Below are 16,299 nucleotides of genomic sequence, written 5' to 3' on the forward strand. Positions count from 1 at the left end.
GGGTTGGGTACCTTACCGTGGACTGACTCTACTGGCCAGTTATTTCCTTTTTTGCCGAATTCTAAAATCCGTAACCCCGTATAGGAAGGCCTTGTGAAAAACTTCATGACAGCAGTGGCCTGCACTTAGTGTGGAGAGGTTGGAATAAAGTTATTTTCTTCTTTTCTTTCTTTGTCGCTTCAAGACTGTGCCCAGCGTTAGAAATACAACGGTGCCTAAACTTGCAACTATTTAATAGTTTGAAGATCGAGACAAATACTAACAGACGCGGGCTTTGTCAACAGTTTCTAATAACCTTTATTCTAAAGTAAAACGGCAAACAACGCCAGATTATAAACAAACTAAGGTTAACACGAAAAACATGACGAATTGCGTTTAGTTCAAGAAAATGTTCAAGTGTTGTAACTCTTATCATTAATTACAGTGTGATAAAAAACACATTTTTCACTCTCGTGTTTAAAAAAAAAAGTTTACAAAGTAACTGTCACTACCACTGAACCCTATCTAACAAACCCAGGGTTTATCATATCTGTGTATTTAGCCATGTGAATGTTTCAACTATTTCCCATTTTGACAAAATGTAGCATTTGCTCCGTTTATCATATTTTTAAGCAGTAGGTTCGGCTCAAGCGATCTATGTTTGCGGCTCAAGCGATCTATGTGCCTTTATTTTGCAAAACCTCAAACAACGTTCCATCAATTCGAGTTCCCTATAGTCATAGTGCCTATCGTTGTGTTTGAATACAGACATGCATATCATATAGTTTCCCTTTGTAGGACGTCAGGAAAACCTGAGTATAAACAACTACAACTTGCAAGGACGTGCTTTTTATAGGACGGGGGGTTTACGTCACACCAATGCTGCTATACTATTTAACATTTTATGACTAAGAACAGCTACAGAAATAACATCTCGTAACACAACAACTGGGAAGAACAACTGGGAAGAACAACTGGTGCAAACGCTCAAACGTGACGTTCAATGTACTGCTTTGTTCCATTGCAATCTCATCAGAAACTCTCCTACATAACGTTAACTATATGGACAACAAGGTATAGAATACTCGTCTTGTAAATCATCGGTGTTTGTACAATCACGTATAATATTCTCTCCTATTACCACGCCGATTTCAACCATCGTTGGTGATGTATTGAGTTGCACTATTCAAACTCACTCACTCTCACTCCCTCCCATAGCTTAGTTAGCCGTCGGGGCAGCATGGCTCTCATAGAAGTCTCTCCACTGCTGGCGGTCTTCCGCCAGTCTGGTCATCTGGTTGGCTGAATGACCGCTCCACACCTTTAGGTCTGTGATCCATGACCGACGGGGACGTCCCCGCGGCCGCGCACCCTCCGCTTTTCCCTGAAGAATTGTGTGTGAAAGTGTGCCTTTCGCCCTAGACACATGCCCGAACCACTGCAATTTTTTCTTTTTAACTAAGGACAAGAAACTGTCAAGTGGGCCTTGTAGAGTATGGATGCGTTTCTTGACTTCTTTGTTTGTGGTGTGTGATGTCCAGTGCACTCGTAGCAGTCTGCGATAACAGTTCATTTCGAACGCGTTGATCCTCTTCACTATTTCTGCATTTAGTGTCCACGACTCAGCGCCATACAGGAATATTGATAACACAAGCCAACGTAGTGGACGGATCTTGGTTGACATGGAGATATTATGACTGGACCAAATGTGTTTGAGTTTTGACAGTGCAAGGGTTGACTTAGCAATCCTGACTTTCACCTCTTTGGCTGAACCACAGTCTTCTGTCTGGACAGAGCCAAGGTAAGTGAACTCACTGACTTGTTCCAGTTCTGTACCTCTCACTGTGACTTGGGCTGTGGTGTCTGACGGCCCAGATACAAGGGACTTGGCTTATCTCCATACCATACCTCCTGCTTGTGGAGTCCAGGCTGCTGGCCTGGAGTTGCTGGTCCTCTTTCAAACCATCCAGCAAGTCTACATCATCAGCAAATTGAAGGTGAGTTATTATGCGTCCTGAGAGTTTGATGGGTGACACCTTTGGTGCTAGGGCTTCTCTCATAATGTTCTCCAGAAATATGTTGCAGAGTGTAGGCGAAAGGAGACAACCCTGGCGAACTCCTACTGACGTAGGAAAGCACTCATTGAACTCTCCCCCTGTCATGACCATGCTTTGTGATGACTTATACAGTGCTTCTATGGAGTTCACAATCGCCCTGCTAATGTTAGACCGGCGCATCACTGCCCACAGGCCATCCTGCCATACTCTGTCAAAACACTTCTTGTAGTCAACAAAAGTGTGGTACACCGGTTTCCCGAGCTCTCTGTACTTCTCACAGATCAGGCGAAGGTTGAAGATCTGTTCGACACAGGACCTGCCCTTCCTGAATCCAGCTTGCTCTTCAGAAAGTATCTGCTCGGCCTGTGGCTGGAGCCGGTTCAAAATTACTTTCAGGAGAATTTTACTTGGGTGTGAGATCAGGCTTATGGTACGATAGTTCGAGCATTTCTTTAGGTTGCCCTTCTTTGGGAGGGGGATAACAACGGAAGTTGTCCAGGCCTCGGACCACTTGCCAGTTTTAAATACATGGTTACAGATCCTTGTATACAGTTTGGCAACTGTCTCTCCTCCTGCTTTGAGAAGTTCTGCTGGCACATTTGTCTATACCAGGTGACTTTCCAATATTCAAACTACATGATGAAAATTTAACGGTCGCATTCATCTGTATTGCCTTAACTTTCCGTTATCCTAGGGGCAAGTTTTCGACACTATGCACTATTGTTATTTTGATTCAAGGTACCGATCGGGTTATCATGGTACATCAGTATAACGTACAACACTCTCAAAAGCTTATTTCCTTCCAGTTATTTGTTTTATCAAAGACATTACCATGTGCTATGTCGCCAAAAGTCCTGTGGGAAAGGATTCAGGAAATAAACTTTTCAGCGACAATCCTTATCTACGCGGAACCTGTAGGTAAGGTGGTTCGCTTGTTGGTCAGACTTTGTTTCCCACATCACACAGCTGATCACATTTGGAAAGTCTTGCATCACACACATAAAGTGTTTTCGTATTTGTAACGTTAAGAGATAGAAGTTGTTCAAGCGGTCTTTTACCAGCACCCCCCACACATGTTGTCTAACCTGTGTGTTTCTTCTTATGTAGTTTTAGACTATTTCTGTGTGCAGTAGAATAGTTACATTTCATATTTGTGGGATTTCTCGCCTGTATGTTTTCTCATATGTACGGATAGGTTCGGTTTTCTAGCCGTCCTGTAACCGCACTCCCCACACATGTAGGGTTTTTCTCCGGTGTGTTTAAGAATGTGACGTCTCAAATCCTTACGCCGTGCAGAAGAATAGTCACATTGGCTACATTTAAAGGGTTTTTCACCTGTATGGGTTCTCATATGTTCAGAAAGACTACGTTTTGTAGCCGTCCGGAACCCACACTCGCCACACATGTAGGGTTTTTCTCCACTGTGTTTAAGCACGTGTTGGTTTAAATTGTATTTCTGTGCAGCAGAATAATCGCACTGATCACATATGTATGGTTTTTCACCTGTATGCCTTCGCATATGTACAGAAAGTCTGGCCCTGATGGCCGTCCTGAATCCGCATACTTCGCATATGTAGGGTTTGTCTCCTGTGTGCTTAGCCATGTGTCGATCCAAATTGCATTTTTCTGCAGCAGAATAGTCGCACTGGTCACATTTGTAGGGTTTTTCACCTGTGTGGTGTCTCATGTGTAAGGACAGGATGGACCTCGTCTCATTTAAAGGAATATCCTCTTCCTTGTCCTGCTGCTTTCCCGCGTCTGTTGCCGGGCTCTCGCTATTGTTTGTCTCGTTCCCATGGTGTCCAGCCGGGACATCGTTCATAGCAATGTCGCTCCTACTCTCGTCCATTTCTAACAACAATAAATAATGACAGAGGTTATTGACAGGCTAGCCTATCAATTTTCCACTGCTATTTATATTGACAGGATTTTCCCTGCTAATGACAGGATTTCCCCTGCTATTGACCTTTCCAAAAACAGCAATAAATGATGACAGAGATAATTGACCGGCAAGCCTATCAAGTTTTCCCTGCTATTTCTTCGCAGGATTTTCTCTGCTATTGACGGAATTTTCCCTGTTGTTGACAGGATTTTTCCTGCTATTGACAGGCTTTTTTCTGCTGTCTATTGACAGGATTTTCCCTGCTACTTACTGGCAGGATTGTTTTGTCTGACAATAGCACAAAAAGTTGCATGTCACCTTGCGCTGTCCTATTCCCAACCAGATTATTTGCTACAAGGACGTATAGGTTCTATATAAAGCCCTTGTTTGCTATAAGCATGTGAAGTGTCAAAGATGAGGGCCCCTGAGATGTAAACTAAACCCGTCTGGGCATTGTTTTACAAATCGAGACGACTGTTTACAAGCCACGGGCCTTCACCTTTGACACCGCGCATATGCAAATAGTCGAAACTACGAAAGCACTTACTTATTCCGAACCAAGGAGGTTGTTGCGAATCTTTCTTTTTCTTCGCCTTGTAAATACAAATTTGCTATCTAAGAAATTCCGTCTAATATACTAGTCCGTATATTTGAAGTTCTTAAAGGCTCCACTGTTTCCTTAGTCATGTACCAACAATTAAATTTCATGCGGATTGAGCTGCGCAATGGATGTCTAGTTCACGACCTTGTAACGTTACACCCGCCAACCCCCCTCCCCTATTATATATACAAGTCTACCATGTACGATTCACCACAAAAATGTCGTTGGGATCCTATCCTGCTGTCGTAAAAGCTTAAAACATAGCCGATAGATACCTAACAAATGTCTTACCTGTGTGCTGCTTTTATTGATGGATCGATAAAGCGTTCAATCACACAGAAAACCGTCCATATGTTGATAAATGATCTTCTTGCATCTGCTCAAAATGGCGGACATGCGCAATCACGGGTCAGCACTTCCAGCGGTGAAAGGTCAAGTTTGACATACCTGATTACCCAACTGTAACAACAAATTACCGAATGTAGCATACAAATGGTTCAGCGGTTTTTATCTGCTGTGTTAATGTGATAGACATTCATTGTAATGCCCTGTTTTATTCCTAAAGCTTCAGTCATAAAAGGTAACAAAATTGGGTTGGTTTTGGGGTTGATCACCATGGAGATGGTAAAACATGTCAGGCCTGTGTGTGTGGGGGGGGGGGTGTTTATTTTATTGAAAGCCGCAGTTCAGCTTTGCTTTAACTTCTAAGTTATAAAGATAACGCAGAATGTCGGATCACTGGATCCCGTGTTCTTGTGTACAGTTTATTCTATCAAAGAAGTTCTATACATAAACAGAATACTATAAATAGTAAAGAATGGGTATTAGAATCAAACTTTCTCTCCGGCATGTTTTCTCATATGTCGGGAAAGATTGGACCTGTGGGCAGTCTTGTACTCACACTCGCCACAAACATATGGTTTGTGTCCGTTGTGTTTAGCCATGTGTTGGTCTAAGGCAGATTTACGTAGAGCAGAATATTCGCACTGGTCACACTTATAAGGTTTCTCGCCCGTATGTATTCTCATATGTCTGTAATAGTCAGACCTGCTAGCCGTCCTGTACCCGCATGCCCCACACATGTAGGGGTTTTCTCCAGTGTGTTTAGCCATGTGCAGGTCTAAAGTACCTTTCTGTGTGGTAGAATATTCGCACTGGTCACACTTTTAGGGTTTCTCACCGGTATGTTTTCTCATATGTCGAGATAGAGTAGACCTACAAGCCGTCCTGTATCCGCACTCCCCGCACATATATGGTTTGTCCCCAGTGTGTTTTGCCATGTGTCGGTCTAAGGTACCTTTCTGTGCAGCAGAATAGTCACACAGGTCACATTTATAGGGTTTCAAACCTGTATGTTTTCTAATGTGTTCGTTTAAATGAGATCTTCTAGCCGTCCTAAATCCGCACTCTCCACACCTGTACGGTTTTTCTCCAGTGTGCATGGCCATGTGTTGTTCTAAATTACCTTTCTGTGCAGCAGAATAGTGGCACTGGTTACATTTGTAGGGTCTCTCACCAGTATGTTTTCTCATATGCTGGGCCAGGTGGGACCATTTGGGCGTCCTGTACCCGCACTCCCCGCATATGTAGGGTTTGTGTTCACCGTTTTGAGCCATGTGTCGGTCTAAAATGGCTTTCTGGGAGGCAATATAGCCACACATGTCACACTTGTAGGATTTTGTGCCAGTGTGTTTAAGCTTGTGTTGATCTAAACTGCCCTTTTTTGCAGCAGCATAGTCGCACTGGTCGCACTTGAAGGGTTTCTCCCCTGTATGTGTTCTCATATGTTGGGTCAGGTGGGATCTTTTGGGCGTCTTGTACCCGCACTCTCCACATATGAAGGGCGCTTTTGGAGCATACTTTTCTCTAGGTGAGTCCATCTGTTCTGTATGGGCCTGTGCAAGCTCGTTGGATGACGATTTCTTGTCGGGCTCTTCAAAGATTGCGATGCTCGTTTCCTCGTGTAGCATGTTCTCTCGTTCTTTGTCCTGCTGCCTTACGGTTTTAGCTGCAAGATCCTCTCTGTTTGCGGTCTCGTTTCCAGGATGTCTAGTGGACGTTTCTTCAGCAGAAACCCCGGGGCTTGGCAAGTCAATTTCTGCATGGGCCTACAGGACAATAAACAGCGTTCAACGATTGACATGTGGATATTTTCAATCACATGTTCTCATTACATTCTCGCTACTATTACACAGTAAAAAGGGCATAGTGTTAACGCAAGGCGTAATCAGTTGAGTTAAATGTCTGCTTTTATATATCTTATCACCGTCAAGAATTATATGTTGTTGTTCATGGGCAGACTATAGCCTCATTTGCAGATCTTCTACCATTGGTTGGTTCTTCGTTTGGGCGGGAAGCACTGATTTGCTATTTTTAACATATGGCTCATGTTCTCCAGTGCCAGGGTAGGTCGATAGCACACTGGGTTATGGAGTATTTGTGCTATTTGTTAGGCGATATATGGGCAATGGCTTTCATTTCATTTCTATTGGTTAGAAAACAGAGCTCAAATACATCCGTTCAGAATTGTGTACAAATTTAGACTTCTGTGAATTGATCTTCCCATGATTTTACGGGGGGAATAAAGGAAAATATATATACATGTATTTATCACCTCACCATATTACATCCCGTTGCAGATCTCTGCCTTATGAACATGTCACTCAATATGCCCCCCCCCCCCCCCCCTACACACACACCTGTACCCACCTATGTTTTTCTGAAATCACACACCTGAATTGGAGTGGCGGCGAATGGTAAACATGTCTTACCCGTCAATCAAAGCCGTTTACGGTTGATATTGAGCAGCGGCAACTCGGAAATCGTTTCAGATTATAGAAAAATGACGCCCCTCGCACGGCTCAAATTGGCGAGTAATTAGTCTGCTTCACGGGCCAAATCTGGCGCGTACCAAAGGTCAAACTTGACTAACCTGATTACCCAGATCCGGGACGGTGCCGCTACAGACCTCATGTTTCTGCGCTTCGTGTGCAGTTTATTCAACTGCTTATTCCGCAATTCTAATATTTATGTAAATCGGCCGTAAAGTGTCAGAGTGATTGCAATATATTAAAAGGCTTGAAGCGTTCCGTTCTGTCGCAGAGGTGAAGGGAGAGAAATGTTAAAAATCCCGGACACTCCTACCCCACTCGACCGAAACCTCTGCTTTGCTGAATAGAGAATACATACGGAAATATATATTTTTTTAAGTGCGTGTTGCAATAATTAACTTGAAACATCTTTCTTTTACAAATCTATTTCACCAGAATGCCGTAATGAGATCTGAATATTTATAAATAAACACGCAAAAGTTGTCTGAAATTGTTTCAGTTCCTTTATATTATTTTATGTTCTGCAAATTTGACTTACCTATGCTTAATTAGTACAGACATGCATGGTATACATTTGTGTTTTTTCACGATGTCATAAAAACCTATCGGTGTAAACAATAATTACGGCATGGGATTTTCGTGACTGAATTTTTGTTTTTGTTTGTTTTGGACTGGGGGAAGTTACACCAATGCTGCTATTTTTCAAACTATTCAAACGTGACATTCAATGCATTACTTCGTAGGAGCCTCATCACATGTTTATATGAAAAATTATGTAAAGGATGCTTGTACAGACGAATCCACTTAATTGCACATCGGATAAAAGCACCTTCCATTTAATTGCTCCGAATCCCAATATCCAAAACCGGTTCCCATTCACTGCATTGTTAGTGACTCCGCATATCTGCACCGCGCATGGTCACCAATGCCGGATAACTGCACCATTTTTTTTTTTCAAAAATCCTCGACAAGTTAACTGAAAAGGTGTGCTAAAATCGGCAAACGCGGTACAAATGAGCCGATAACTGCCTGTGTAGATGCACAATACCGCCAATATGTTTAAAACTGTTTTGAGTAACAAAAGAAGGCGGTCTCCATTGACAGTTACGTTGATAGGAATCGTATGGGAGGTCCCGGGCGGGTCACCCGAAATCAGTAACCAAGTTCTAGTTTCAATTCCTAGTTTCATGGCGGTACATGATTTACGTAAATCGACAACTGCATTCTACGTAATGTAGCACAGAAACTGTTATCCCATGAGTGGCATGACGATGTTTCAGAATGCCTCCCCTGTAACATAACGTGTGTTGTAATGCGGTATATCGCATGGAAAATTAAAGAATGCAAAATCAAAACAGGTTCGCAGTCATTTCTTTATTTTCAGCAAAGGGTCAATAAATAAAGTTAATTACTGAATAATTTCGTCTGTTTTCTTTGTGCTAGTGTTTCTAACTAACAATACACCCCCTCGCCCATGGTGGTGTTGTCCAGCTGGGCATTTCGCATAATTGCACCAGGCGGATAATTGCACCAAAAACGCTGACAAATGGGTGGTGCAGTTAAGCGGATTCTACTGTATTATAATTCGGCTATATTCATAACCACGTGATTAACAAGAGTCGACGTCATCGAAACGTTGCTGTAAATGGAATTTAAAAAAAAAAACTAAACTTTGCTATTCGGTCTCTCCCCAACCCGATGAACTTGTCCACGGATACGTGCTCGTAACAGTAGGCGGATAACAATGTTCTCCCCTAAATACTGCGATGATTCCAGTCTTCTTGGGAGCTGTATTGACCCACGAAACAGAGTCTAGTACAGTTCGGTATCAGGTCATCGATAATATTCAACAGCAATGATCATACTTTTATGGTCTGTCAGTATTCCATCAAACATGCCATCGAGGGAGCAGCGTAAAAAAAACTTCAACTCAAATGGACAATAGCATCCATCATAACTTTTGTCATCTGGTACAACTTCGTCAAGATACCTCTTATTGCCAATATTGGTATAGATTAAACAAATACACATGTCAGCAACAATCATAATCCATGTCGAACTCATGAGAAGTGTGGTTCACTTGCTGGTCTAAATTCTTCATTTCAAAATTACACTTTATAGGTTTTTTTTCACCTCACACTTGGAGTGTTATCTTACATGGACGGTTAAGGCTGATCAGCCAACTGATGTATCTAGCTTGTGTGTTTCATCTTGAGTAGTTTTAGACTGTTTCCTGGCGAAGCAGAATAGTCACATGTCATATTTGTAAGGTTTGTCGCCTGTATGTTTTCTCTTTTAAGTTAAAACTGTGCTGTATCCGCAGTCCCCAGTGACGTAGAGTTTTACACCACTGTTTAGCCATAGCTGTTTGGTCTAATTTGTCCAGCAGCAGAATAGTCGCACTGGTCACATTTGTAGGGCTTCTCACAAGTATGTGTCCTATATGTCTGGGTAGCTTAGACCTGTCAGCCGTCCTGAACACACACTGCCCACGCAAGTTTTATTTTTAACAGTAGGCGTTGACATGTGTCGGTTTAAGTCCTTTTTCATTGTAAATGAATAGTCGCACTGGTCACATTTTTGGGGCTTCTCACCTGTATGTGTTCTTGTGTTTAGATAGGCGAGACCTCCAAGCAGTCCCTAACCGCACCTCTCACGCTTGTAGGGCTTCTCGCCAATGTCTTTTAGCTACGTGATCATCCAAATGGATTTTCCGTACAGCCGAATAGTCGCACTGGTTTCATCTGTAGGGGTTCTCACTTGAATGTGTTCTCATATGTCGTGTAAGGGTATATCTTTCAGCAGCTCTGTATCCGCACTCCTCACATTTGTAGGGCTTCTCGCCAGTGTGTTTAGTCATGTGTCGATCCAAACCCCTTTTCCGTGCAGTAGCGTAGTCACAGTGATCACACTTGTAGGGCTTCTCGCCGGTGTGTATGAGCTTATGCCGCTGTAAATTGCATTTGTGTGCAGCAGCGTAGTCGCACTGGTCACATTTGTAGGGTCTCTCACTGGTATGGCTTGTCATGTGTTTGGTTAGGTTAGCCATGTAAGCCGTCCTGTACTCGCACTCTCCACACATGTAGGGTTTTTCACCAGTGTGTTTAACCATGTGTTTATCCAAATCCCTCTTCCGTGCAGTAGCGTAATTACAATGGTCACATTTGTAGGGTTTCTCACCGGTATGGTTTGTCATATGTATGGTCAGGTTAGCCATGTAAGCCGTCCTGTACTCGCACTCCCCACACTTGTAGGGTTTTTCTCCAGTGTGTTTAGTCATGTGTTGATCCAAATGCCTTTTCCGTGCAGTAGCGTAGTCACAATGGTCACATTTGTAGCGTTTCTCACCTGTATGGATCGTCATATGCATGGTCAGACTAGCTTTGAGAGCAGTCCTGTACTCGCATTCCCCACACTTGTAGGGCTTCTCACCAGTGTGTTTAGTCATGTGTCGATCCAAAGTGCTTTTCCGTATGGAAGTGTAGTCACACTGGTCACATTTGTAGGGTCTCTCGCCGGTATGTTTGAGCTTATGTGCTTCTAAACTGCCTTTCTGTACAGCAGCGTAGTCGCACTGGTCACATTTGTAGGGTTTCTCACCGGTATGGATTATCGTGTGTATGGTTAGGCTAGTCTTGTTAACGGCCCTGTACTCGCACTCCCCACACTTATAGGGCTTCTCGCCGGTGTGTCTGAGCTTATGCTGCTTTAAATTGTGTTTGTGTGCAGCAGCGTAGTCACACTGGTCACACTTGTAGGGCTTCTCGCCGGTGTGTTTGAACTTATGCTGCTTTAAATTGCATTTGTGTGCAGCAGCGTAGTCACACTGGTCACATTTGTAGGGTCTTTCACCGGTGTGGTTCGTCATGTGCATGGCTAGGCTAGTCTTGCAAGCTGTCCTGTACTCGCACTTCCCACATTTGTAGCGTTTCTCAGCAGTGTGTGTTTTCATATGCAGATTTAAATCGGCTTCTTTCCTGGTAGAATAGTCGCACTGGTCACATTTGTAGGGATTCTCACCTGTATGTTTTTTCATATGTATGGTCAGGTAGGCGCTGCGATTCGTCCTGAACCCGCACTCTCCACACATGAAGGGCTTCGTGTGTTTAGCCTTGTGTTTTATCAAACTGTTTCTATACGCCGACGAAAAGTTGCACTCGTCACAATTGTACGACTTTTTTACTTTCTTGCGTAAACAGTCCTCATTTGTAAAAACGGTATGTGCAGTATCATGCCCCTTCGTCTGTCTAGCCTGGACGCCAGCAATGTTAGCGTTACCCTGCTCCCCAATGTTTGCGCCACCACCAAATGTTACTAGCAAAGCTGGCATCCAGGCTACCACCTGCCCTGCATGAGTCTGTACCTGTGGTAGAGGTGAGGCGCTCTCCCCAGGCTGGTTGGAAGTCATACCGCAGGTTTCCTTGCATAGACTTTCCTGTCCCTTCTCCTGCTGCCCTTTTGTGTCTATTTTCTGATGTTCTCTTGCAGATGTCTCGTTCCCAGGATGTCCAGCTTCACAGCTTGGCTCTTGTCTTGTGGTCTCTTGCTCTTCCATTGCTGTGTGGCAAAAACAGGAAGTAAAATGATAGACAATCTTGATGATGTTACCCAAATTTACGTAATCGTCAAGTCACCATCACAGCTCGCAACGTGTCGTATGGTATTTTGACATTATTTCTAGGTTGTGTCTTTCCCAATAAAAGAAATAATGGATTTGAAAAGAGCAAAGCTGGTAAATGGCCATGGATTATGACTAGGGACAGTGTGGATAAATTATGCGCTCCCAATGTAACCTTTCAACTAACACCATGATTGGTTGTAGGACTAACATGTATAATAAAGCTGTAACTAAAAAAAAAAAAATAATGAAGAAAACAAAGAAAACTGGCAAATGTCCGCATGCACGGACCGCGCTGGGCAAAACTGTTCGTAAATTCCGGCGTCCATCGTCGAATAAATTTGCAAACTGACAAAGACAAACAGCAGGGGAAAATAAATCACCGTGACTAAAAACTGACCGACAGCAGACCAGAATTAACAATACAGAATTGTTAATATTATGGCAAGTTCTAGAGCGTTGTTTTTCTTTGGCGATGTCCAAAAATCATTCACGTCCTATGCCCCCCTCCCCTTCTTACTTATCGACCGAGCTTTTTCCCCAAAACAGTCATAGAATGGAATGCACTTCCGCAACACCTTATCGAAACCAAGACTACAGATAGCTTTAAAGCTGGGGTGGCCAAGTATTATGGTTACCCCGGCTTCACCCAGCTGTAAGGGGAGGAGCCTATACCTAGTGTGGCAATGTACAGCACTATTTTGTTCGTTATTTTTTGCACCACTTTTTTTATTCTTGTTGACGGCGTGCACCACCACCACCGGCCACACTTGGGTAAGGCCTCTGACCATAAGTCCTAGACACTATGCCCCACGCGGGGTTTTGTCTAGTATCTCGACAAGACAAGACAAGACCACTGTTTCCACAAAACAAACCTTTATACTTAAAGTAGCGAAAGATAAGCATATGTAGAATGGTCAGGCTGGAAACAAAAATGCCTTACCTGGCGATCTATGGTGCTGATTGGTTCCCAAGATGTTGAATTGTCGTTAGAATAGCGATCAGGTGGAAACTGTGATGCTCCGACAAATAAAAATGGCGGACAAGCAATCTGACCCTTTTACGCAGTTGAGGTCGAAGGTCAAAGTTTATATCCCTGATTACCCGTACTATCATAGTATGTTATAACGAGTAACTGGATAAACAAATATCTTTAAAATTAAGTTAGTTATCGCTATGCTACATGAAGTAAATGATTCAAGAAACATTAAAAAATCACATGAAATGGTATAAAAGTTAACTTTGATGATCTAATTACATAACGGCAGATTCTTATTATTTTCTATTATTGTGCTTACAGATGACACCCATAATTAGCACAAGACGGTATTGTTAGCAACAAACAGCTTATTCCATTTCCCCCTGTAGAACATCATCATATAAACACAATAATTATACATAACTTAAAAACATGTATACCATTTTTGTAATATTATGTATTACTAACAAAATTAAGAATGTCTACATACAATAACGCTACTTAAAGGATAACCTTTTCAACTAGGAATGTTAGTATCAACTCGTTAAACATTAACGACGTTAAATACCGTTTCATACAGAATATTTCAATCGGATAGTGAAGAATACTATATATAGTATAACTTTGGTTGCAACTATCAAGGTTAAGGGTAACATATGCATATATGTACGACGGTCGCTCAAGAAGTGAGGACCTAATAGGGACTCAAAATTCACTGCGTGATTTTATTTGTGCAAACTTCCTCTTTGACTACCTTTGGATGCTTAACAGAAAATTGAATTTGTTACCTTGGCATGTATGTTCTGCCACAATAACTTTATGTGCAGTCGGTAAGTCACGAACTATTCACGTTTGAAGCTGTGTTTTCTACTATCCAATCAGAGGAGTGGGTCCGGCAGGTTTTTGACGTGTTTTTAGGCGTTTTTTTTCGGGCTTTCAACTGTCATGTTTTTTTTTTGTCTAGCCAAAAAACATGACAAAGAAGAAAGCCCCCCCCCCCCAAAAAAAAACGCCTGAAAATACGTCAAAAACCTGCCGGACCCACTCCTCTGTTTGGATAGTAGTGTTTTCGTGTTGGTTTGAATTGCATTATAGTGCTGCAGAATACATGTATTACACTGGTTACATTTGTAGGGCTTATCTTCGTGTATTGTCGTATGTGTAGATAGTATTGATAGTTGATGTGAGATCGGCTATCAAGTATCCACATACTCCGCACATGCAAGTTTTTTTAAACAGTATGTTTTGTTGTATGTCGGGAGAGATTAGACTTGTCTATTGTCCTAAATCCACACTCTCCACACATGTATGGTTTCTCTCCTATATGTGTTCTCATATGTTCGGATAGGTAAGACCTGTCGGCCGTTCTATATCCGCACTCTCCTCACATGTAAGGTTTCTCTCCAGTATGTTTTAACATGTGTCGGTCTAAAGTGCCTTTCTGCGCTGAAGAATAGTCACACTAGTCTTATTTAAAGGGTTTCACACCTGTATGTATTTTCATATGGTCGATTAGGTGAGACCTGTTGCCCGTTCTGTACCCACACTCCTCACACATGTATGGTTTTTCTTCAGTATGTTTAAACATGTGTCGGTTCAAGTTGCCTTGCTGCGCAGAAGAATAGTCGCACTGGTCACATTTATAGGGTTTATCACCTGTATGGCTTCTCATATGTTCGGATAGGGTAGACCTGTTGGCTGTTCTGAATCCGCACTCTCCACACATGTAGGGTTTATCTCCAGTGTGTTTATACATATGTCGGGCTAAATGACATTTCTGTGCAGAAGAATAGTCACACTGGTCACATTTATAGGGTTTCTCACCTGTATGTTTTCTCATATGCACGGATAGGTGAGAATGGTTCGCCGTCCTGTATCCGCACTCTCCACACATGTAGGTTTTTTGTCCGGTGTGTTTTAACATGTGTCGGTCTAAACTGCTTTTCCACGCAGAAAAATAGTTACACTGGTCACATTTGTAGGGTTTTTTACCTGTATGTGTTCTCATATGTATGGAGAGGTAAGACTTTCTGGTCGTTCTATATCCGCACTCTCCACACATGTATGGTTTATCTCCAGTGTGTTTAGTTATATGTCGATCTAAATTGGATTTCCGTGCAGCAGAATAGTCACACTGGTCACACTTGTAGGGTTTTTCTCCGGTGTGTTTACGCCTGTGACGGTCTAAATTGCTTTTCTTTGCAGCAGAATATTCGCACTGGTCACATTTATAGGGTTTCTCACCTGTATGTGTTCTGGTATGTTTGATAAGGTCAGCCTTTGAAGCTGCACGGTAGTCACATTCCGTACATGCGAAGCGTTTTTCCGCAGTACGTTTCACCGCAAGCCTGTCCGTCTGCTCTATTTGACCCTGTACGGGAGGATGGCCAGGCTTGACCTCTTCCTTGTCCTGCTGCCCTCCCGTGTCTGTTAACGGGTTCTCTTGGCTGATTGTCTCGTGCCCAGGGTGTTCAGTTGGCAGCTCGTCCGTAGGAATCTTATAAATGTTCTCGTCCATTTCAAACAACTGCAATGATATGTGCAACGTTGTTACATTGAAAATTTTACCCATAAAATCCATTTCCAGCCCCAAACAGTAGTGTAGCAAGTCACAGTTCACAGTCATGATGCTGTCAAACTTGTACATGGCTTCAACGTGTATCCCGACAAATATTCTGGTCGGTCTTCTAGTTCTATCCTGTAATAAGCATGGCCACAATATAAACGTAGTCCATGTTACATGCGCACTAGGATGTTTGGCAAATGTAACTTCAGTATGTCATGCTTTGAACAGAGATTCTTGTCCCCACGTAACACTCGTTAGAACCCCCCCCCCCCACTAAAATCGTCCCTAACTACTCCCGTAGTCCTATCTTGCTGTCTCATTGCTACCTGTTAGTGAGTGATTATAGTTCACAAACGTCTTACCTCTATTCTGCTGCAGTTATAGAAGCGATGAAGAGATGAATCGTCTGGAAAGTAGTCTATATTTAGGAAGGGTTCCTTTGCGTCGCTGGTCAAAATGGCGGACACGCAGGTAAGTGCCACCGCCGGTGAAAGGTCAAAGTTAATGCACATGATTACCCCAGTGATACTGCAAGCTCCTGGATATACCGTATGACTCAAGTTGATGCCACAGTCTTCTACTGGTGTCCTGTGAACTTCCCAAATAAGACTAAAAACCGGCTCTAAAGCGTTTTTCTCCTGCTTGCTTGATGTCAAAGCTATCAACTATGAAAAAATGTTGGTGGTCCCTGGGCCTGGTGCTAAAGTTTGCAGGACAGACCGAAAAGCGTTACTGTACATTTTGAAATGTTCCCGGATTTTATTTTCACCTACCCGGCCTTCCCTC

The 16,299-nt window shown here is 42.8% G+C and overlaps 4 protein-coding genes across 4 annotated transcripts; all 4 read right to left on the reverse strand.

Moving 5' to 3' along the window:
• Positions 1-3,008: 3,008 nt before the first annotated feature.
• Positions 3,009-4,947, reverse strand: LOC136442320 (zinc finger protein 239-like). Its single transcript, XM_066439110.1, has 2 exons — positions 4,811-4,947; positions 3,009-3,887 (listed from the first exon to the last, which is right to left on the reverse strand). Exon 2 carries the CDS (start codon positions 3,883-3,885, stop codon positions 3,175-3,177), a length of 711 nt encoding a protein of 236 aa, XP_066295207.1. The 5' UTR covers positions 3,886-3,887; positions 4,811-4,947; the 3' UTR covers positions 3,009-3,174.
• Positions 4,948-5,269: 322 nt separating this feature from the next.
• On the reverse strand, positions 5,270-7,492 carry LOC136442692 (zinc finger protein OZF-like). The gene is made up of 2 exons (XM_066439635.1): positions 7,460-7,492; positions 5,270-6,627 (listed from the first exon to the last, which is right to left on the reverse strand). The coding sequence occupies exons 1-2, from the start codon at positions 7,490-7,492 to the stop codon at positions 5,686-5,688; spliced, it is 975 nt and encodes a 324-aa protein (XP_066295732.1). The 3' UTR covers positions 5,270-5,685.
• Positions 7,493-9,656: 2,164 nt separating this feature from the next.
• Positions 9,657-13,449, reverse strand: LOC136442268 (zinc finger protein 431-like). The gene is made up of 2 exons (XM_066439034.1): positions 12,912-13,449; positions 9,657-11,907 (listed from the first exon to the last, which is right to left on the reverse strand). Exon 2 carries the CDS (start codon positions 11,903-11,905, stop codon positions 10,091-10,093), a length of 1,815 nt encoding a protein of 604 aa, XP_066295131.1. The 5' UTR covers positions 11,906-11,907; positions 12,912-13,449; the 3' UTR covers positions 9,657-10,090.
• A 494-nt stretch (positions 13,450-13,943) lies between these two features.
• On the reverse strand, positions 13,944-15,995 carry LOC136442303 (zinc finger protein 568-like). Its single transcript, XM_066439085.1, has 2 exons — positions 15,876-15,995; positions 13,944-15,474 (listed from the first exon to the last, which is right to left on the reverse strand). The coding sequence occupies exon 2, from the start codon at positions 15,463-15,465 to the stop codon at positions 14,416-14,418; it is 1,050 nt and encodes a 349-aa protein (XP_066295182.1). The 5' UTR covers positions 15,466-15,474; positions 15,876-15,995; the 3' UTR covers positions 13,944-14,415.
• Positions 15,996-16,299: the final 304 nt, after the last annotated feature.

This window comes from Branchiostoma lanceolatum, chromosome 9 (genome assembly GCF_035083965.1).
Source record: "Branchiostoma lanceolatum isolate klBraLanc5 chromosome 9, klBraLanc5.hap2, whole genome shotgun sequence".
Taxonomy (NCBI): domain Eukaryota; kingdom Metazoa; phylum Chordata; class Leptocardii; order Amphioxiformes; family Branchiostomatidae; genus Branchiostoma; species Branchiostoma lanceolatum.

Coding starts and splice junctions, on each gene's coding strand:
- LOC136442320 (XM_066439110.1), bottom strand. CDS start 3,885: ATGGACGAGAGTAGGAGCGACATTGCTATGAACGATGTCCCGGCTGGA.
- LOC136442303 (XM_066439085.1), bottom strand. CDS start 15,465: ATGGACGAGAACATTTATAAGATTCCTACGGACGAGCTGCCAACTGAA.
- LOC136442692 (XM_066439635.1), bottom strand. CDS start 7,492: ATGAGGTCTGTAGCGGCACCGTCCCGGATCTGG. Junction 6,628..7,459: donor CGGCACCGTCCCGGATCTGG/GTAATCAGGTTA, acceptor ATTGTCCTGTAG/GCCCATGCAGAAATTGACTT.
- LOC136442268 (XM_066439034.1), bottom strand. CDS start 11,905: ATGGAAGAGCAAGAGACCACAAGACAAGAGCCAAGCTGTGAAGCTGGA.